Here is a 23556-nt window from a genome sequence, read left to right on the forward strand (position 1 = left end):
CATTTTGGAAGAATAAGTGACTGAAATTACTGGCTTACTGGGCAGATTCTTGTCTGGCATGATTTAAATTATAGCAGTTGTTACCACCTTAAAGGGATATTCCGGGTTCAGTGCAAGTTAAGCTCAATCAACAGCATTTGTGGCATCTTTATTACCAAAAAAAAAAAAAAAAGGTTACAGTGGGGTCACTTACAATGGAAGTGAATGGGATTTTTTGAGGGTTTAAAGGCAGAAATGTGAAGATTTACACGGAAAAGGTTGGTACGTTTTATCACACTAAAATCATGTTAACACACATAGTTTACATCTTGTGGCTATACTTTTATAACAGTATTTTAATGTTTAGGGATTGGCTCCATTCCCTCACTGGAACACAGATTTTTATTTATGTAAAGAAAAGGAGGGGCAAGACATCATAATTGTGGTAATCAATATGCAACAAATGCTGTGGAATGAACTTAGTACTGTACAATGAACTTGTACTGAACCCGGAATATTCCTTTGATAATCAAAGGTAGGGCAATCTAATGGATTTGTGTTAAGGGCCGTTCCCACCGAATGAGTTTGTCAGTCTGCGATCTTATCCATTGTTTTCTATGTAAACGTGCTCTAGACTTTTTTTTTTCCTTTCTCCCTCAGTAAAAAAAAAAAAGAACAAGTTTTAAAAGCGCATCTCGAGACATGGGCTCATATTTATGCTTTGTGTAACGTCAAGCTTTTATAGCGCAATAACGAGTTCGTTTTGAACGGCCCCTCCTGTCCTTTCATTATTCACATATTGTCACTGTCTGCAGAATGCACTGTCATCGTTGCCTAAATACTCTCGTACTCATTGTAGATTAATGCCAGTAGCTGTGTTTATTTAACTAAGCAGATGTAGATTGTTTCGCTTGTTTGTCCAGGAAGTATGAAGGGTGTTTTTTAGTAGGCTACTTGGATGCTTGCGGAAGACCTTGTTGAGTCCAGCCGCTGGGACCGCAGTCAGTTTCGAGTCTGATGTGAAAGGACCACCACAAGGATCACTGTGTGAAATCTATCGGCGGAACGACTCTCTCCGTGATAAACTACCTGTCAAAACCAGAGACCAACGAACACGGCTTAATTTTAAAAACACATGTAAATTATTTCGCTTATGGCAAATCGGGAAAAGAACAAAAAGGAACTTCTAGAGTTGGTGAAGCTGCCAGAGAATAGTTGCTGTGCTGACTGTGGAGCTCCAGGTGTGTACAGTAACACCATCGCAGGCACTAAGCGAATAGTGCTTTGTCTGCTATTGGCAAATGCAAAAAAAAAAAAAAAAACAATGTGAATATTCTGATGAAATTATATTTGTGTTGTCACAAATTAAATGGAGTGGCATTTGGTGTTTCTCCTGCTGTTAGTTTTCAACTGACGCACTGTTTGACTGTATCAAACTGCTTAAAGATTATTCTACAGTTTAAAGTATTTTTATAAGAAGGCAAGGGTAAAAACATGGCTTAGATCGATGTAACTATGGTTTATATTAAATAAGCTCTGATGTTATGAAAAGCAATAGCTATGAACACAATTAGAAACTAGAACTACAATGTGTTCACTCAATATGTAGTATAAATTATTCCTGCCAAAATGATTGACTACATTTAGTGTTAAAGTGAAATATAACCATGGTAAATTTTCCGTGGATTGCTAAGTAATTGTTGTCATCATTTGGAACCAAATCCAATCCACCAGATCTAAATTAAAATGAATTTAGAATCAAAAAAGATTCTACTGGATAAACTGAAATTCTAAAAAAAAAAAAAATGAACTGTCCACTATGATTTTATTTTATCCTTAGTGATTCTAATTTGAGCCCTTTAGGATTGGTTTCAAATTATGATGGAATATTTTTTATTATTAATATTTATTTATTTAAAATATACATTTGACAGATATGTTTGTCCATTCATCTTTAGTCAGTGATTAATTTATTTTCCATTTATTACCATTTGAAGAACCAGACTGGGCTTCATGTACACTTGGAATATTTGTGTGTCTGAACTGTTGTGGAACTCATCGCAATCTTCCTTCTGTAAGTCGTATCAAATCCATACGCCTAGACTTCTGGGATGACGAGGTTGTGCAGGTATGGGGACTGACCTGGGAAATACCTGCTGTGAACATTATTTGACACATTATTTCACCAACATTAAATTGTATTGTATTTTGATGACAAAACGTCGTTATTTTTTGCATGGTTTTACATCACAGAATATAGTGATTATATTATGTCATGCATGTGAACCCTCATGTCATTGTATTTCCTTTCGAATATTCGGTCGAGAAGTTCATGAAGGCCAATGGAAACAGAGCTGCCAAAAACTTCTATGAGAAATTTGTCCCTGTCTTTTATTATCAACCCCAGAGAGGAGACTGCGAGTAAGTAGTCCACCCTTTTCTGCAGATTTAAAAGTCAAACTAAACTCCTAAACTAATTTACTGCTGAATAACTTAAAACATGTTAAATTTGTATCGTGATAGAGCAAATGTATGTTTTGGGAAGTTTGGGGGGAACAAAGGCTGATCAAGCAAACATTTTGCTGGCAGTGAAAAAGGCTGTGTACTATTGTTGGTCACAGTAAGAGGAACTACTAATTCAACCAAAGGGGTTTCTGGTATTGAATTCTAGTTCTTTGATTCTGTCCACAGGGTTGGGAGGGTTACTTCTGAAATGTATTCCACTACAGATTAAAGAATTCATGCCGTATAATGTCATTTGTAATGTATTCCGTTAGATTACTCCAGGTCAGTAACGTATTCTAAATACTTTGGATTACTTCTTCAGCACTGGTAGATTTTTTTTAACTTGTTTTGCCTATAAAAAATCTGCCAGTACAGTAAGACAAAATACACGTTAAAAATACATTCTCTGAAAAACCTAAATATCTTATTCAGTGTTGCCTCTAAAACAAAATAAAGAAAATTGATCTTGTTTTAAGATATCTTAAATATCTTACTAGAGAAAAAGATTATGATCTAATGTGGATTTTCTTGATGAAAAATATGATTGTGTCTGGTAACAGGCACATGCAAAATGGCTAGAAATAGCATTTTAGCTTAGCTTAAAGCTAAATGTTGACATGAGAATTTACTCTGTTTATTTCTATTTCTGCTGCTCCAAACTTACTTTAAACTTACTACTTTGCCTGCTCATATGAATGTAACACATCTGAAGAAAGTGTTTCACCACTGTTCAAACCCTCTTTGAATCAGGACATTTATATGGATAAATGTTTTCCAACTGAATAGACAGAATTTTAAATGAAACAAATGAAAAGTAATCTCTTCAGTAATCAAAAAACTTTTTGAATGTAACTGTATTCTGATTACCAACTATTTAAATTGTAACTGTAGTGGAATACAGTTACTAATATTTTGCATTTTAAATATGTAATGCCGTTACTCCCCAACCCTGTCTGTCCATAGATCTCTTGATATGCTACATAACATGCATTTGTTGCATTAGTTAATGGAATAGTTCACACAGAAATGAAAATTTATGATTTACCAACCTTATTTTTGTTCCAAACCCATATGATTTACTTTCTTCTATGGAACACAAAACGAGATGTTAGGCGCAGAGTCTCAGTCTCACCATTCACCTTCATTGCATCTTTGTACCATACGCTGAAACATTCAGCCTAACATCTCCATTTGTGTTCCATAGAAGAAAGTCATAGGGGAACTATTGGTTTAAATATATCATCATATTCGGCTGAACTCATCGTATGTACCTTGTTGTTATATAGTTGTAAGTGTGTGTTTAGACTTGCACAATAAAATAGATAGTATGATTTACACATTAATTGACTGAAGCATATAACTGAACAAAATGGATTCTGTGTGTACTGTTTAGGGTGTTGAGAGAACAATGGATTCGAGCCAAATACGAAAGAATGGAGTTTACAGAGGAAAATACAGAAAGACCCTACACAGCAGGTAATCCAGTTTAGTTCCTAGATCTTTTCTTATATATATATATATATATTTATACATACACACACACACACTGGCAGCCAAAAGTTTGGAATAATGTACAGATTTTGCTCTTATGGAAAGAAATTGGAACTTTTATTCACCAAAGTGGCATTCAACTGATCACAATGTATAGTCAGAACATTAATAATGTGAAATATTACTATTACAATTTTATTTTATTTTTAAACTACTTCAAAGACTTCTCATCAAAAAATCCTCCACGTGCAGCAATGACAGCTTTGCAGATCCTTGGCATTCCAGCTGTCAGTTTGTCCAAATACTCAGGTGGCATTTCTCCCCACACTTCCTGTAGCACTTGCCATAGATGTGGCTGTCTTGTTGGGCACTTCTCACAGACCTTACAGTCTAGCTGATCCCACAAAAGCTCAATGGGTTTAAGATCCATAACACTCTTTTCCAATTATCTGCTGTCCAATGTCTGTGTTTCTTTGCCCACTCTAACCTTTTCTTTTTGTTTTTCTGTTTCAAAAGTGTCCTTTTCTTTGCAATTCTTCCCATAAGGCCTGCACCCCTGAGTCTTCTCTTTACTGTTGTACATGAAACTGGTGTTGAGCGGGTAGAGTTCAATGAAGCTGTCAGTTGAGGTCATGTGAGGTGTCTATTTCTCAAATTAGAGACTCTTGTTTAGTTGTATATTTGGCCTTCCACATCTCTTTCTGTCCTGGTTAGAACCAGTTGTTCTTTGTCTTTGAAGACTGTAGTGTACACCTGAGTGTGAAATCTTCAGTTATTTGGCAGTTTCAAGCATTGTATAGCCTTCATTCTTCAAAACAATGATTGACTGATGAGTTTCTAGAGAAAGCTGTTTCTTTGTTTTTTTTTTTTTTTTTTTTTTTTTGTTGCCATTTTTGGCCTAATATTGAGCTTAAGATATGCCAGTCTATTGCATACTGTGGCAACTCAAAAACAAACACAAAGCCAATGTTAAGCTTCATTTAACAAACCAAATAGCTTTCGACTGTGTTTGATATAATGGCAAGTTTTTTTTCTAGTACCAAATTAGCAATTTAGCATGATTACTCAAGCATAAGGTGTTGGAGTGATGGCTGCTGGAAATGGGGCCTGTCTAGATTTGATCAAAAATGACTTTTTTCAAATAGTGATGGTGCTGTTTTTTACATCAGTAATGTCCTGACTATACTTTGTGATCAGCTGAATGCCACTTTGGTGAATTAAAGTACCAATTTCCTTCCGAAACAGCAAAATCTGTACATTATTCCAAACTTTTGGCCTCCAGTGTATATATACAGTTGAAGTCAGAAGTTTACATACACTTAGGTTGAAGTCATTAAAAAAAAATTTTAAACAATCCACAGATTTCATATTAGTAAACTATAGTTTTGGCAAGTTGTTTAGGACATCTACTTTGTACATGACACTTGTACTTTTTCCAACAATTGTTTACAGACTATATCACAATTCCAGTGGGTCAGAAGTTTACATTCACTAAGTTAACTGTGCCTTAATGCAGCTTGGAAAATTCCAGAAAATGATGTCAAGCCTTTAGGTAATTAGCCAATTAGCCTCTGATAGGCTAATTGGAGTCAATTAGAGGTGTACCTGTGGATGTATTTTAAGGCCTACCTTCAAACTCAGTGCCTCTTTGCTTGACATCATGGGAAAATCAAAAGAAATCAGCCAACAAAAATTGTGGACCTCTACAAGTCTGGTTCATCCTTGGGAGCAATTTCCAAATGCCTTAAGGTACCACGTTCGTCTGTACCAACAATAGTACGCAAGTATAAACACCATGGGACCACGCAGCCATCATACCACTTAGGAAGGACACGCATTCTGTCTCCTAGAGATGAACATAGTTTGGAGCGAAAAGTGCAAATCAATCCCAGAACAACAGCAAAGGACCTTGTGAAGATGCTGGAGGAAACAGGTAGACAAGTGTCTATATTCACAGTAAAACAAGTCCTATATCAACATAAACTGAAAGGCTGCTCAGCAAAGAAGAAGCCACTGCTCCAAAACCGCCATAAAAAGCCAGACTACATTTTGCAAGTGCACATGGGGACAGAGATCTTACTTTTTGGAAAAATTTCCTCTAGTCTGATGAAACAAAAATTGAACTTTTTGGCCATAATGGCCATCATTATGTTTGGAGGAAAAAGGGTGAGGCTTGCAAGCTGAAGAACACCATCCCAGCTGTGAAGCATGGGGGTGGAAGCATCATGTTGTGGGGGTGCTTTTCTGCAGGAGGGACTGGTGCACTTCACAAAATAGATGGCATCATGAGGAAGGAATATTATGTGGATATACTGAAGCAACATCTCAAGACATCAGCCATGAAATTAAAGCTCAGTCGCAAATGGGTCTTCCAAATGGACAATGACCCCAAGCATACCTCCAAAGTTGTGGCAAAATGGCTTAAGGACAACAAAGTCAAGGTATTGGAGTGGCCATCACAAAGCCCTGACCTCAATCCGATAGAACATTTGTGGGCAGAACTGAAAAAGCATGTGCAAGCAAGGAGGCCTACAAACCTGACTCAGTTACACCAGATCTGTCTGGAGGAAAGAGCCAAAATTCCAGCAACTTATTTTGAGAAGCTTGTGGATGGCTACCCAAAATATCTGACCCAAGTTAAACTATTTAAAGGCAATGCTACCAAATACTAACAAAGTGTATGTAAACTTCTTACCCACTGGGAATGTGATGAAAGAAATAAAAGCTGAAATAAATCATTCTCTCTACTATTATTCTGACATTTCACATTCTTAAAATAAAGTAGTGATCCTATCTGACCTAAGACAGGGAATTTCTACGATTAAATGTCAGGACTTGTGAAAAACTGAGTTTAAATGTATTTGGCTAAGTTGTATGTAAACTTCTGACTCAGCTGTGTATATATATATATATATATATATATATATATATATATATATATATATATATACACACACACACACACACACACACACACACACACACATACTTGCTGAGCACTTTATTAGGAACACTGTGGTCCTAATAAAGTGCCCGACATGGTTTTCTGCTTTTGTAGCCCATCCGTCTCAAGGTTCGACATGTTGTACATTCTGAGATACTATTCTGCTCACTTCAGTTGTACAGAGTGGTTATCTGAGTTACCGTAGCCTATCTGTCAGCTCGAACCAGTCTGGCCATTCTCTGTTGACCTCTCTCATCAACAAGGCGTTTCTGTCCACAGAACTGCTGCTCACTGGATGTTTTTTGTTTTTGGCATCATTCTCATTAAACTCTAGAGACTGTTGTGCATGAAAATCCCAGGAGATCAGCAGTTACAGAAATACACAAATCAGCCCAACTGGCACCAACAATCATGCCACGGTCGAAATCACTGAGATCACATTTGTTTCCCCATTCTTATGGTTTATGTGAACATTAACTGAAGCTCCTGACCCGTATCTGCATGATTTTATACATTGCACTGCAATTTCTTTATTTTTTTCAGGAAAAACTTTGCAACAATTCATATTTGGTGCATATCAAGAAATTCAGTAAAGTCTCACTGAAAGAAAACTACTGAAAGTATTTAATAAAAAATACTACTGTATATGATTATGCTATGCATATTATAGTTGGCTAGCTTCATCCACTCAGCTTGGTTCAGTATATATTTGTACTTGCTTTATTTGTACTTAGTCTGCTTGTATTAAGGATATAATAGAAATCTTTCAATAAAACTGTTTTGCCTGTTGCTAGGTGTCTATGAGGGCATGTTATGGAAGAAAGGAAAGGATAATGGACAGTTTCTCGAGAGGAAGTTTGTTCTTTCAGTGCACGATTTTACCCTCAAGTACTACAAGGAGGATGTAAGGAAAGCAACATTTTTGCTAAGCAATTTTTTCTGGCTGGAAATCCTTAGAGGACATGGCGGTAATTTATTTCTGAAATAGTTTTGAGATCCCTTGCAATAAATTTTCCATGGTTTTACTATAGTAACCATATTTTAAATTTGACATTCATTTGTAAAACCATAGTAATAATACAGGAAAATGAAAACTATGGTAATACAAATCATATTTTTGTGGTTATTATGGTTTTACTACAAATACCGGGGTATTTGTAGTAAAACCATAGAAACCACAAGAATTACCATGGCTAATCAAATCAAATCAAATAAAATCACATTTATTGTCACACAGCCATATACACAAGTGCAATGGTGTGTGAAATTCTTGGGTGCAGTTCCAATCAACATAGCAGTCGTGACAGTGATGAGACATATACCAATTTACAATAACATCAAATTAACACCGCACAATTTAAAGTCAGATATACACATAATTACACACAACAATATACAAATAATAACATACACTGTACAGTATATGATACACACAATATAAATACACATTATTCAATAAAAATAAAAAAGTATATATAGAATGTACAGTAGGTTGTTTTGTACTGTATTGACATTCAGGCTGTCGGTTGATAGTCAGTTGTTAAGAGAGAATATAATATAATAATAATATAATTTATGACAGTCCGGTGTGAGATATAAGAGTAAGAGTAATAAAGTGCAGTGCTGATGTATTTGATCGTGGGAGATCAGGAGTTCAAAAGTCTGATTGCTTGGGGGAAGAAGCTATCATGGAGTCGGCTGGTGCGGGTCCTGATGCTGCGATACCGCCTGCCTGATGGTAGCAGTGAGAACAGCCCATGGCTCGGGTGGCTGGAGTCTCTGATGAGCTTTTTTCACACACCGCCTTGTATATATTTCCTGGAGGGAGGGAAGCTCACCTCCGGTGATGTGTCTGGCAGTTCGCACCACCCTTTGCAGTGCTTTGCGGTTGTGGGCGGTGCTATTGCCGTACCAGGCGGAGATGCAGCCAGTCAGGATGCTCACTACAGTGCAGGTGTAGAACCGTGTGAGGATGTGGCGGCTCATTCCAAACTTCCTCGGCCGTCTCAGGAAGAAGAGGCGCTGATGAGCCTTCTTCACAACGACTTCAGTGTGGATGGACCATGTGAGTTCCTCAGTGATGTGGACACCCAGGAACTTGAAGCTGCTGACTCTCTCCACCGGTGCTCCATTGATGGTGATGGGACTGTGTTCTCTGTCCTTTCTTCTGAAGTTCACCACAAGCTCCTTGGTCTTACTGACGTTGAGGGAGAGGTTGTGCTCCTGACACCAGTGTGTCAGAGTATGAATCTCCTCTCTGTAGGCTGTAGTAGGCTGTAGTAATTTAATCTATAGTAATACTGCGTTAAAATAGTTTCTGCTGCTAAAAAAAGTGGTTACTAACTTTTCATAGTTAGTACAATATTACTATAGAAAAATGATTTCCACCAAAAAGTATGGTTGCTATAGTCTACAATATTACTATAGTAAAACCATAGTGAAACTAGGGTATTTGTGTAATAAAACCATAATAACCACAAATTTATGGTTTTTATTACCATAGTTTTTGTTTTCCTGTATTATCATGGTTTCACTACGAATATCATGGTGAAAATATGGTTACTATACAAAAAAAATAAAAAAATAAAAATGGTACATTTATTGCATGCCGCAATTTAAAAAAAAAAAAAAACACGCCCTGTCCTCTAAGGGGCTCTGTAGAAAATCAGTTATTTACTGTATAATCTGCAAACCATATTAAGACAAGGGATATCTTTATTTAAATAATTTGTTGTAGAAGACAGCACAGACTGTAAACAACTGCATGCATCAGTTGCATTGTGTCCATTGTCTTAAAAATAAATAAATAATTAGTTGTTCACATGAAATAAAGTATTAGGTGCACAAATGAGTTGTAGCCACTAATTTAGTAATATCTGTGCTTTTCAGGAATCTAAGGGGCCAAAGGTTGTCATCTCTGTGAAGGATCTGAATGCGACCTTCCAGCCTGAGAAGATAGGACATGCTCATGGCCTTCAAATCACCTACTGTGTGGATGATCACACACGAAACCTTTTTATTTACCATAAAAGTGGACAGGTGAAAACTTTTAAAAATATTTTCCCCTCTTTCTCCTTTGTGTGCAAGCAATGAAAATGTTATGTACACTTACAATACAGTATATCCTATTTTCTATATTGTCTTCTTTTTTCAAAATTGAGATATACTTTTTGAAACTTGAATTAGTTTTAGTTGCAAAGCCAGTTTTGCTACTAAAATGTATTTGCTTTGTAATTCTTTTTAGGAAATTGTAAATTGGTTTAATGCCATTAGAGCTATTCGCCATGTCTACCTTAAAACAGCCTTTCCTACAGCATGTGATGGAGATGTAAGTACATTTGGTCAGTAAATATTTGCCTTTCAGTTACTAGAGCACCATGTGTTTCCTCTGTGCTTTACATGATGTTTGTTTTTGAATATCTCAAATGTCTTGCTCAAAAACCTCTCCTGTTGTAATTTTAAATTGTCATGTAAAAAAGGAAGTTCTACAAGTTTCCTCTTTTCCAGGTTCTTTTACTTCCTAAAACCATAAACAGCTCAAATAGGTCTTCCCTCCTATTTCACGACCTAAAAAAAATCTCCATTCAAATATTTATATTGCTCTGTTAAACATGAATGTGTACTAAGGCCCAGCAAATTTGGTGTTTGGTGGTTAGCTAGCAGAATGCTCTGTGTGTAATACATTTCACTAGTTTTCTGGTCATAGACTGGTAATTCAGAATTAAATCGTCCTGTCAATGGTGCATCACCACTCAAAATCACTTCACTGGAGATCTAATCTTAAAGGGATAGTTCACCCAAAAATGTTAAATTCTCTCATCATTTACTTACCCTAATGCCATTCCAGATGTCTATGACTTTCTTTCTTCTGCTGAGCACAAACAAATATTTTTAGAAGAATATCTCAGCTTTGGAAGTCCATACAATGTAAGTGAATGGTGGCCAGAACTTTGAAGCATAAAAGTAATCCAGACGACTCCGCTGGTTATATCCATGTTTTCAGAAGCGACATGATAGGTGTGGGTGAGAAACAGATCAATATTTAAGTCCTTTTTTACTATATATTCTCCTCCCTGCCCAGTAAGTGGAGATATGCATGAAGAATCCGAATCGGCAAAGCAAGAATGTGAAAGTGGAGATTTATAGTAAAAGACTTAAATATTGATCTGTTTCTTACCAACACCTATCAAATCGCTTTAGAAGATATGTAATTAACCACTGGATTCATATGGATTACTATTATGCTGCCTTTATGTGCTTTTCGGACTTTCAAAGCACCATTCACTTGCATTGTATGGACCTACAGAGCAGAAATATTCTTCTAAAAATCTTTGTTTGTGTTCTTCAGAAGAAAGAAAGCCATACATCTGGGATGGCATGAGGTTGAGTAAATGATGGGAGAATTTTTTTATTTTGGGGTGAACTATATAAGTACATTTGTGCAAAGCATTACACAAAACAGTTTTCCTATAAAAATGTCCTTAAGAAATAATAAAGACTTGGAAACATGACTGGAATTGAATCTTAACAAAACATTTCTGTGAGCCATTTTGTTGGCTCTGAGAGCACTGTAGAACAGTCAGTGAGCAATTTTTTGTTTTCGTGTCTTGTGTTTTTAAACAATGTGCCCGATTTGTCATTTCTCTATTCTCGTCCAAAAGATCCTTTACCAGTATTTCTTATTTTAAGTTAATACCATGGATAACCAGAAATTATCTGAAAGAGGGTTACATGGAGAAGACTGGTCCTCTGGTAAGAGTTTACACAAATTACACTATGAATGTTGAATGTGTGCCCTGATTACCAACACATCTTAAAATACTGTATGTCTGCTGTACTTGTTTGATTTTAGGATAGATACAAAACTCTTGCTATTCTTGTAAAACACCTCTTTGCACACACACCTCTACACACAGCTACATATAACACCACTATGTGGATTTCTTTATTTTCTGTGTATTGTATTTAGATATTAATATACAAATTATCTGGTATATAATCAAATAACTCGCACTGTTTGTGTATGTTGAACAGCAACGAGAGCCCTTCAAGAAAAGATGGTTTATCTTGGATTCCCTGGACAGGAAACTGCTCTATTTTAAAACACAGCTGGTATGAATTGTTTTGCTTTTTTGTAGCAGCAGTAGCAGAGTCAGTGTTGACTCAGTTTAGCAACTCCAGGAAGTCTACCAAGATTTCAATTTAATTAATAATTTACAGGTCATCCATTTTTCCAAAAGTCCTGAATTCAGATAATATCCAGATAATATAACTTTTATATTGAAACTGAACTGACTCTAACCCTGTAACATACAGTATAATACATGTGTTATAGACTTTAGAGGTTATCTAAATGTCTAATATCTTTTGAATGTCATCTAAAACTATCTTTTGTTGTTTTTCTTTCTCAAGGATGCTATTGAACTTGGGGTTGTTTTCATTGGCTCAGAGAATCATGGGTATTCAGTAAGAGAGTGTGTGCCTAAAGGGACGAGAGGCAACAAATGGAAGTGTGGGGTAACTGTGGAGACGCCGGATCGACAGTTCGTCTTTATGTGTGAGCAAGAACGCGACCAAAAGGAGTGGGTGGAGGCCCTCAAAAAAGTCATCTCAAAACCCATGCTGCCCCAAGATTATATCAGTAAGATTGCTCCACTCTACATCAAATGTGCTAACTGAATGTAACAAGATGTAAAACATGACTGAGCTAAAAAAATAACACTCTGTCTTATTTCAGCTGAAGCCAATATACGTAGACGGAGATAAACACAATGACTGGATGGGACAATGAGCTCAGAATAAGATGTGCCATTGGACTCTATATTCATTTTAGAAGAACCCTTATTTTCTGATTTCAAATCTTGGGTTGAACATTTGATGACAAACAGTCCCTGAGCATGACCCTTTGGGCATTATCTCTAGCAATAAGTTAAAAAATTGATCTCTCCTGGTCAATTTTAAGATGTGAAAATGCTTAACATACTGACAGATCATTTAAGCACTGAAAGGACATCAGAATGATTGTGGTTGGTCTGGAGGGGATGAAAGAATTGGTTGAGCTTTATCTGAAGAGCAAAAATATTAATCTGACTGCTGTGTGAAGATCTTGGCTGTTCATACAAGGAAAGATCCTGAAGCTTTGTCAAAAGACCTGAAGTGATTCATGGGCCTATAACATTTTATGCCTATAAGAGAGAACTAAATTAGACTCACAGGTGACTAAATGCACCATACAGGAGCTGATTGAGACACAAAATAGAACTGGAAGTGGTCCATGATAATGTCCACTAATCACACTAACAATATTGTCTCAATATGAAGACGGTGATGAGTCTTGGAGTTTGTGATGAGCAAACACTTGAGCTTCATAAAACTGACATTTGGCCAGTTTTTGCTTTCTGATTTAGAACCATGTGGGTTATTGAACAAAGCTGAATTATTATGTCCACAGTTTTTTTATTTTATTTATATTAACATGTATCTTCACACAGGTGCCGTGGGTGCTCGGGCACTCAAGTACCCACGGGAATGGCCGAGCACCCACGGAAAAGCACAAGATATCCCCCATTAATTTTCTCTATATGCATTTAAAAAAAAAAAATTATTATCAATATTTCTCAGCTTTGACCCAAACCAGAAAGCTCTATTATTAATTAACGACATTAAAATATTTTATTTGAAGCAAAGCATTTTCAAAAATCGAAAAAAGCGATTGGTAATTGGGAACTTCTCTGATTGGTGGATCTCATTTAGAGATTGCGGTTCCAGCAGGAGATCTGGACACTGATCAGCCACAACATTAAAACCACTGACAGGTGAAGTGAATAACATTGATTATATTGTTATAGTGGCACCTGTCATAGGGGTGGGATATATTAGGAAGCAAGTGAACATTCAGTTCTTGAATTTCATGTGATGGAAGCAGGAAAAATGGGCAAGCATTAGGATCTATGCGTCTTTGACGAGAGCCAAATTGTGATGGCTAGACGACTTTGTCAGAGCATCTTCAAATCGGCAGGTCTCGTGGGGTGTTCCTGGTATGCAGTGGTTAGTGGTACGCAGTGGTTAGTACCTACCAAAAGTGGTCCAAAGAAGGACAGCCGGTGAACCGGCAACAGGGTCATAAGCGCCCAAGACTTATTAATGCACGTGGGGAGGGAGGGCTAGCCCGTCTGGTCTGATCCCACAGAAGAGCTGCTGTAGCACAAATTGCTGAAAAACCTAATGCTGGCCATGATAGAAAGGTGTCAGAACACACAGTGCATCGCAGCTTGCTGCAGACCGGTCAGAGTGCCTATGCTGACCCCTGTCCACTGCCAAAAGCACCGACAATGGGTACGTGAGCATCAGAACTGAATCATAGAGCAATGGAAGAAGGTGGCCTGGTCTGATGAATCACATTTTCTTTTAGATCATGTGGATGACCTGGTGCATGTGCATCGTTTACCTGGGGAATAGATGGCAGCAGGATGCACTATGGGAAGAAGGCAGGATGGCAAAGGCAGTGTGGTGCTCTGGACAACGTTCTGCTGGGAAACCTTGGGTCCTGGCATTCATGTGGATGTTACTTTGACACGTACCACCTACCTAAAGATTGTTGCAGACCACGTACACCCCTTCATGGCAGCGGTATTCCCTGATGCCAGTGGCCTCTTTCAGCAGGATAATGCGCCCTGCCACACTGCAAAAAATTGTTCAGGGATGGTTTGAGGAATATGACAAAAAGTTGACTTGGCCTCCAAATTCCCCAGATCTCAATCCAAGGTCCCACCTCACAACTTAGAGGACTTAAAGGATCTGCTGCTAATGTCTTGGAGCCAGATACTACGGGACCCTCAGATGTCTTGTGGAGTCCATGCCTCAATGGGTCAGAGCTGTTTTGGAAGCACGAGTGGGACTACATGATATTAGGCTGGTGGTTTTAATGTTGTGGTTGATTGGTTCCTTGGATTTTACGAGACACAACTGCAGATTAAAGTCTTGAATAACGAATTCATTAAAAGCACCGCCGCATGGAGAAAAAAACGTTGTAACTGACCAGGCTGAGCATGCACAGTCTCATATTCCTTCCTGTTACTTAGGATAAAAATGTTTATAGTTAATGGGCATTTGTTGCGTGCGTGGATGTGTTTGTGCATGCACCGTGCTTAGCCCAAATTAAACTGCTTTGTTCAGATACGATTTTTTTTTTTGACACTGTTCAAACTGCAGGTTATATGTGGACAGATTAGATTTTTTCGTTCCTGTTCTGATTGCAGTCATTTTTGCTAGCACGATTTTGAAATGTTAAAAAACATTTCAAAATCGTTATAACCTGTTAGTTTGGCGGTTAGTGATGGGAAGTCTGATTCTTTTGCACGAACCGGATCTTTCGGACGGTTCGTTTCAATGAACTGGTTAAAAAAACCAATTCACTAGTTCATTTACGTCATCGCGTAATGACGTCACTATATATAATGCTAATATGCCGGCGTCGTAGAATATACGCACAAACACATTCAATAAATGGCATATTTCTGATTATAGCATTTTATTTAATTAAGTTAGAATAATAAGGGTGTTTATTGTCATCAGTTTCATTCAGTGATCTTACAATACATCCTACATTAAATTTTTGCACCTAAAGCACCCAATACTGACACTGATATACAAACGTGGATGTTCTACACGTTTAAAGCATAAAAAGTGATTAAACTAGTCTTAATCAACTTACCCATTTTTACACAAACCATGATCCAGCTCATCACAACTTCAGATATAATCTGCATGCACAATACTCAATAGTAAAATTTGTTTACATCTCTCGACTGAAACGTTTCGCCCCCTCATTCAAGTCCTCAGTTCATGCATGCTCATCAACTGCTCACTGATCAGCAGTTCTCCGTATTATGTCCAAAAGAGGCAATTCTCAGTTCAGTGTACTGGTGACTCGAGAACTGCTGTCCTCGGATCAGTGTACTGTTGACTCGAGAACTGCTGTCCTCAGATCAGTGTACTGTTGACTCAAGAACTGCTGTGATCGACTCAATGTACTGTTGACTCGAGAACTGCTGTCCTCGGATCAGTGTACTGTTGACTCGAGAACTGCTATGAATGACTCCTTGTACTGTTGACTCGAGAACTGTTACTAGCGACTCATTGTACTGTTGACTCGAGAACTGTTGCGACCCTAGTGTTCAGTCTGATTTGTGAACTAGTTGGAGCGGAGTTGGCAAAAGCAGATATCACCAGTTCTAGGATCATATTACTCCCGGTTTTTGGCTCATTTCGATTTGGAGTGTCAGTCACATCCGATAGACAGGTTAAGATTTAGTAACTTGTGGATCAATGTTGACTCGAGACGCAAACTGTTTCAAACGATTCAGTCTAATCTAGTTAACTAGTTCAACTCGTTCACTAAAAAGAACCGGTTCTAAAGAACGATTCGTTCACGAACTGGACATCACTTATGGTGGTAGGTAGAGCTGCACAATTAATCGTTAAAAAATCATGATCTCGATTCAGACACCCACACAATCTAATTTCTATATGATAGGGTGACCAGACGTCCCCATTTTCCAGGGACAGTCCCTGTTTTTGGTGGCCTGTCCCCGACTGGAGCTTTCCCCGGAAATGTCCCCATTTTTCCAGAGTGTTCAAGACAGTGTTCATAGTGAAATATTACATTGCAAGAAAGCCAGAGCAGCAAAACCTACCGTGTGCTGTTTATTTTGACCAATAGAAGGGCTGCTCGCTATAGCAGCTTCAATTCATTCCCCCTCCTAGACTGATTACTTGGTTGGGCCAGTTTTGCCATTAAGAACTGGAACAGGCAATTGAAGAGAATTATCATTATTGTTATAAGCTGCAAGGCACATACTAGCTATTTAAGTTGTAAAGTTATACTGTTGTGTATTTTAAACAGGTTCTGAATTTGCAGCGGGATTGTATTGCACTGTGTAAAATGTTCCTGAAAGTTTGGCCTTAATAATGTGAGAATTCCCGTACAAACTATAACATGCTGCTAAAATTAGTCAAATTAATCCCCGCAGATGAACAAATAAAATCAATAATTTTATCTTTAATCTGTATGTATTGTGTATATCAGCGCTATCGGCCCACCATCCCCTCTCCCTCCCTCCTGCACTAGTAATATTCATACACTGACTAAAGGAAACACCTTCTCACATACAGACCTGAAATAAATTTCAAATAAGAATATGACATTAATAACATGGAAAAATAAATAAAAATTTATAAAACAAAATTTCTGCAAAGAAATGTACAGTAAGTCAGTACATTACATCATAGATTTGCACCTTGCAGGGAAACAAGTGAGTGAAAGGAGCACCATAATGCATAAGACTTGATCAAAATAAAAGGTGGTAATTAAGAAAAACAGGTCCATATGAGATACACAAACAGTTAGGTAAAATAGTATTATGATCATTATTATGATCATTATTATACAATATTGAATATCTTTGTGTCATATGATAAATTATGTTTTAGATGTTAAATGTTTACATTCTTCACCGTATTCCATGAAATGATTAAGATGCTCAAAGGGCAGGACCCCTGTGCTGTAGAGTCAGCTGCAATAGTTCCTCATTGTTTATACATGTTTGTTTAGTTCACTTTTATGCCACAATGTCATCTGTACAGCATAGAAAAGAATGAACTCATTGAAGATGAAACAGAAGAGCACTAAAAATGATCGACTTTACCTCTGTGTTTGAATTTCATTGAGACATAGGCTACAGTATTCAATAAAGCATAATATACCACACGGTAAAAAAAAATATTTCCATGATTTGTTAACTTTATATTTTTGCCAGATCAACTTAGATATACTAATTTGTTTAAATAACATAAGAATCTGTGTTTTTATTGAATAAACTAATGGCACAATGGCAATGCACTGATATAATGTAAAAAATAAATACAAAATAGTAAATTCCACTCATTTCTAGTTAACGAGACCTTTTTATTCAAATTATTATTTATTTTATTATAAAATTTTATTTTAAATGAACAACATTTTAAGGCAACCAGTTTATTTACTTTAAGTTTAATCAAAATAATTTCTTACAGTGCATAGTTCACCACATTACCACATTCACCATGGTCAAAATACATCAAATCTGATTCGTCCCCTTCTTTAATAAGTAACATGAAATTTCAATGACCTAATGAACAATGAACTTGAAATGTCCCCTTTTTTCATTTCAGAAATCTGGTCACCTTACTATATGACAGCCATTCTGCAATGTATAAAGTTCCAGTGGCATGCATTTGTAAAGCGGTAAAAATGTAATTCGAAATTCACTTCAAGACGCTTTTTTAAATGTTGTTAAACTTTAAATGGAATCTACAAAACACAGCGCAAGTTTACACCACGACGATGTACTAAAAACGGAAAAGTTTTTCCTTTGCATTTTTGAAAAGTTTCGCGTACAGACGACAACGTTGTCAAAACGATCCCCGTTCACACGGATCCGCGAAAACGACTAAAAAACACTGTATTATGCATGCCAGGCCAGTAGTTGGCGATGTCACTTTGTAAAGAAACACTACGCGCCTGCGCACATAAGCATTCTTCCACAGAGCGGTGAATACAAACAATGAAGATGGCGAAAGCATCGAGCAATTTTGTCTGGACATACGATGAGGTTGCTTTATTACTACAATTACTTTGCTGGAGAAGCGTCAATAAACTCAAAATCTTGAGCAGCACAAACACAGTCTTGTAGTCCGCCATTGCAGTTTTGAATGTCTCGCACGTTGTTTTGAAGTAACAAAAGTATAGACTGAACTCTCAAGATTATTCAATAAACTCTGCTCATTTTTACCATCATTCCCCCTGCTGACTCTTGGGCTGGTAGGAGAGTAAGTTAACATAAGCTGTTGATGTTGACTAGTTTTGGATATCAGACAGAACTCTGATATATGGATATCTTCTAATGGAGAGAGAGGTCTTGTGTACACTGGATCTAACATGCATTTTCACTGCCTCATGTTTTCATATTCTAAGCATATCATTGAATACATGGCATCACATCTCTGTCTATAGGCTATATACATAAGCGGTGGGTGAATGAATTGCAGGGTATAGGTACATCAAATAAAATTATATAAATAACATTTAAAATACAAATAAATTCTCCCCATCTGAATCCATACATTAATTTCAAGATTTTCAAATTGCAGGTTCTGCCTACTGTACAATGTTCACATTCCATACAAAACACTCCAAATGAATAAACTGTTGATTATTATTTGCACAGACACCAGTATTCAGATTCATATCTCAAACTGATGCCTATCAATCCATCGTTCTTTATATAACACGTAATACGCATGCGCATGGCGTCATCGTTTTCACAAATTCGCGTTTTTGTATGTTTACACGGAGACGATAACGGCATCGTTTTCAAAAACTTTCACTCTGAAACCCGTTTTCAGGCCCCAAAACGCCGTTGTCGTGTAAATGAACAGCCAAAACGCATAAAAAGTTTTCCTTTGTGAAAACGTTGTCGTGTAAACGGCCCCTAACGCAACGGCCAAAGACGTTTGTCCAGCACAGTGCCTTACAAACTGCAGCGTGCAGCTACGATTAGCTAGGAGTGTGACATAATCTCTGTTCAGTTCAATATTTTGATAGCCACCGATGCTACAAAAATATCGGCATTACCCAGATCTGACTAAATTCGCTACCCGTGAGCTGTTTGATTACAGCCGGCTGCTTTCCAACGCTCACATGCGTGTGTCTGCACTTGTGTCTGCACTTGTGTCTTGTGATGAATGAAGGGCTCCTGCATGAGATTCTGCGCTGCTTTTAATCAAAATACCCCTCTTTAGGCGATATTAATGTAAACCCAGCTGTTAATTAATTACGAGAGCATAAACAGACGGGATTAAATCTGTCTTGATGAGATATTAAAGCAAACACAGACGATAATGTAAGCAGACGGGACAAATTCTTCAAAATGTTAGATCTGTGTGATGTCTAAATGTATATAAGCTGCATGCTGTCTGTTATAGTCATTTAGGCTGTCTTACTGCATCAAGTCAATATTAATGTATATCTATCACACAGTAAAGAGTGTCAGATATTTAAGTACTTTCATTTGCATTAAATTACCTTTTTAATGTTTTTATAATTTATTTTTTTAAATGTTTAATTGCTACTGTTGCTAAAAAAACTTAAAGCAGTGTTTACTCTGTTCTCTATTTAATTACTGGCTCTTGAACAAGCTTGAAGCAAGTTTTACAAGAGAAACACTGAAGGCCTCATTGTTTTAATTTAAATAGTTAATATTTATTTAAAAAAAACTTTTGTAAAATAACAGTGTTTTATTGCATATTTGCTTACAAGTGCAATACCAAGTTAAACTGTTAATGATGCTGCTTGTTTGCTTTTTACTTAGCAAGTGAGAAACAGGTTAAATAGTTTTTTTTATTATAATTTTTATTATTATTATTATTATTATGCAGTTTTTTAACAGGGTTTTTTTTTTTTTTTTTATTTTTTTTTTTTTTTTTGCAATAATCACAAGGTGCTGTTTGGTTTATAATGTATTCGTGGCACCCCTTTGTGGACTTAGGACATTTTAAATTTATATATTTGATTAACAACTTTATTGCATTTTTGCATAGACTGAAGCAGATAACATTTTGTCAGAACCTCTAGTAAATTATATATTACTTTGTTTAATAACCTTATGTCCAGGTTTTTTTAATCACTGAAATCAGCATCAGAATCGTGAGAGAATTGTGATCTTTATTCTAAGCAAAAAAAATTGTGATTCTCAATTTATCCAGAATTGTGCAGCCAGGGGTGGACTGGGACTAAAAAGTGGCCCTAGACTTTCTTGCCCAGAGCGGCCCACCAAACCCGGCCCGCAGCACACCATACCATAACATACTGGCTCATTGATTTAATTTTCCGGCTCAATTTAAAGTTTTTGTGGTGAAAAAAAAAAAAAGAAGACATATCTATTGACTGCTAGTCGTGACATGGGACCCACAGTGCATACATTGTCATAACTTTAAAACATATAAAACCACTGTAAATGTGATGAGTTGATTTTTTTGAGAGAAAGAGATAAAATAAGCACTTTATAGCTCAGACAAGTAGCATGTCCAAAAACATTTTTCCCAACAAACAGATGTTAGGTTAAAATGTACATGAAAGTACAAGGGAAAGTGTGTATTTTAGGATCTGTGACAAGTCAGCATTTTTTCAAAGTTTTTAAAGATCTTAATCACCTTTCAGCTTTTCTCTAGAAGTGCCAATAATCTGTTGTCTTAGTTACAATGAGGTTGTGGAAACAAGTATAATAATAATACATTATATATGTATTTATATATAGCTATACAAGATCATAAAATGTTGTTTAAAATAGTTAGATGAAGTGTCACACAGCAGGACACTGATCAAATGCTTAAAATTTCATGTCAATTACTAACATAACTATGTGTAAATATTTATTTGAAAAAAAATCAATGAAAACAAAGTTGGCCAGAATATGTACATATATAAATATATGCAAAACAAAATAAACATACTTCTTAAAGTGTAGAACTTTGCAGATTAATTGCTTATATTTTCCCTCTATGTGAGTTTTTTTGCGTCTTTATATCTGAAGTGTTTTAATTCCTTCTCCAGATTATTCTTGAGAAAAAATGAAAAGCCCTATGCTTAGACAAGCGCTGTTTCTGCTATCCTTTAAACAAAGTAAGCATCAAAGACTCAAATAGCCACAAAGTAATATTTTTCATGACTTATTTTCCACATTTTTATCATTATTCAGCAAGCCACACTTCAGATCCCTGCAATATGAATAAATTATGCAAATGCTATATACTGCTCATAGCTTTACTGTTTGCAGATTTTATATACGCTGCTGTTATTGTATTTGTTGTAACTTGTAGTTATTTGTCATTTTGTGATTATTCATAGCTCTTATTATACTTAATATGTTGTCTTTGGTTGTCACCATTATTGTGATTTGTATGTCATTAATGAGGTCAGGGCGAAGTACAAAATTAAAGTGCTTACACGATAATCAGAATCAGAACCAGCTTTATTGCCAAGTATGCTTACACATACAAGGAATTTGTCTTGGAGCTTCCAGTGTACAACAATACAAAAACAGCAGCAAAACATAGATAATAATAAAAAATTAAAAATAGTTATACACATACATACATACACATACATAGTGCAATCTAATACAAATCTGTTATTTGTTATGTACAGTGCAAATACAAATCTGTTATGTACAGTGCATATTTTTTGTTTTGTTTGTTTGTTTGTTTGTTTGTTTGTTTTTTGTTTTTTTTGTTTTTTTGTTTTTTTGTTTTTTTTTTTCCCCAGAAGAATGAAATGGCAGAAGAGGTTGGATAAATATAAAAAAGACTAAACTGTGTATTGCACATAGTTATTGCTCAATGGGGCAATTTATCTGTTCATGAGATGGATAGCCTGAGGGAAAAACTGTTCCTGTGCCTGACGGTTCTTGTGCTCAGAGCTCTGAAGCGTCGGCCAGAAGGCAACAGTTCAAAAAGGTAATGGGCAGGGTGAGTGGGGTCCAGAGTGATATTTCCAGCCTTTTTCCTCACTCTGGAAGTGTATTGTTCTTGAAGAGGGGGCAGGGGGCAACCAATAATCCTCTCAGCAGTCCGAACTGTCCTTTGTAGTCTTCTGATGTCTGATTTCATAGCTGAACCAAACCAGGCAGTTATTGAAATGCAGAGGACAGACTCAATGACTGCTGAGTAGAACTGTATCAGCAGCACCTGTGGCAGGTTGAACTTCCTCAAATGGCAAAGGAAGAACAACTCTGCTGGGCCTTTTTCACAATGGAGTCAATGTGTGTCTCCCACTTCAGGTCCTGTGAGATGGTAGTCCCAGGAACCTGAATGACTCCACTGCTGCCACAGTGCTGTTTAGAATGGTGAGGGGGGTTAGTGTTGGGGTGTTCCTCCTAAAGTCCACAATCATCTCCACCGTTTTGAGCATGTTCAGCTCAAGGTTGTTTTGACTGCACCAGACAGCCAGCTGTTCAACCTCCCTTCTGTATGCAGACTCATCGTCATCTCGGATGAGGCCGATGACAGTGGTGTTGTCTGCAAACTTCAGGAGCTTGACAGAGGGGTCCTTGGTGATGCAGTCATTGGTGTAGAGGGAGAAGAGTAGTGGGGAGAGCACACATCCCTGGGGGGCACCAGTGCTGATTGTACAGGTGCCGGAAGTGAGTTTCCCCTGTCTCACAAGCTGCTGCCTGTCCATCAGAAAGCTGGTAATCCACTGACAGATAGACATGGGAACAGTGTGCTGGTGTAGTTTAGTCTGGAGTGTAGCTTGGATGATGGTGTTGAAAGCCGAACTGAAGTCCACAAAAAGGATCCTTGCATATGTCCCTGGTCTGTCCAGATGTTGCAGGATATGATGCAATCCTATGTTGACTGCATCATCCACAGACCTGTTTGCTCGATAAGCAAATTGAAGGGGATCTAGAAAGGGTCCAGTGATGTTCTTCAGGTGGGCCAACACCAGTCTCTCAAATGATTTCATGACCACAGACGTCAGGGCGATAGGTCTGTAGTCATTAAGTCCTATGATTTTTGGTTTCTTTGGGACAGGAATAATG

General features: G+C 37.0%; 1 protein-coding gene across 2 annotated transcripts in view; it reads left to right on the forward strand.

Moving 5' to 3' along the window:
- Window positions 1-24: 24 nt before the first annotated feature.
- The window catches only part of LOC127451460 (arf-GAP with dual PH domain-containing protein 2-like), a 33169-nt gene continuing 9637 nt past the window's right edge, over window positions 25-23556 (forward strand). Inside the window, exons 1-11 of one of the 2 annotated variants that reach the window (XM_051716194.1) lie at window positions 25-1220; window positions 1977-2107; window positions 2309-2400; window positions 3878-3960; window positions 7714-7823; window positions 9809-9958; window positions 10164-10247; window positions 11609-11671; window positions 11954-12031; window positions 12332-12560; window positions 12657-21920. In XM_051716194.1, coding sequence (XP_051572154.1) covers window positions 1133-1220; window positions 1977-2107; window positions 2309-2400; window positions 3878-3960; window positions 7714-7823; window positions 9809-9958; window positions 10164-10247; window positions 11609-11671; window positions 11954-12031; window positions 12332-12560; window positions 12657-12685 — 1137 coding nt within the window. In that variant the 5' untranslated portion in view covers window positions 25-1132 and the 3' untranslated portion in view covers window positions 12686-21920. Of the gene's footprint in view, window positions 1221-1976; window positions 2108-2308; window positions 2401-3877; window positions 3961-7713; window positions 7824-9808; window positions 9959-10163; window positions 10248-11608; window positions 11672-11953; window positions 12032-12331; window positions 12561-12656; window positions 21921-23556 lie in introns of those variants that run through there. The other variant, XM_051716193.1, reaches the window with a different exon arrangement.

Source organism: Myxocyprinus asiaticus, chromosome 14 (genome assembly GCF_019703515.2).
Source record: "Myxocyprinus asiaticus isolate MX2 ecotype Aquarium Trade chromosome 14, UBuf_Myxa_2, whole genome shotgun sequence".
In the NCBI taxonomy this organism is placed as follows: Eukaryota; Metazoa; Chordata; class Actinopteri; order Cypriniformes; family Catostomidae; genus Myxocyprinus; species Myxocyprinus asiaticus.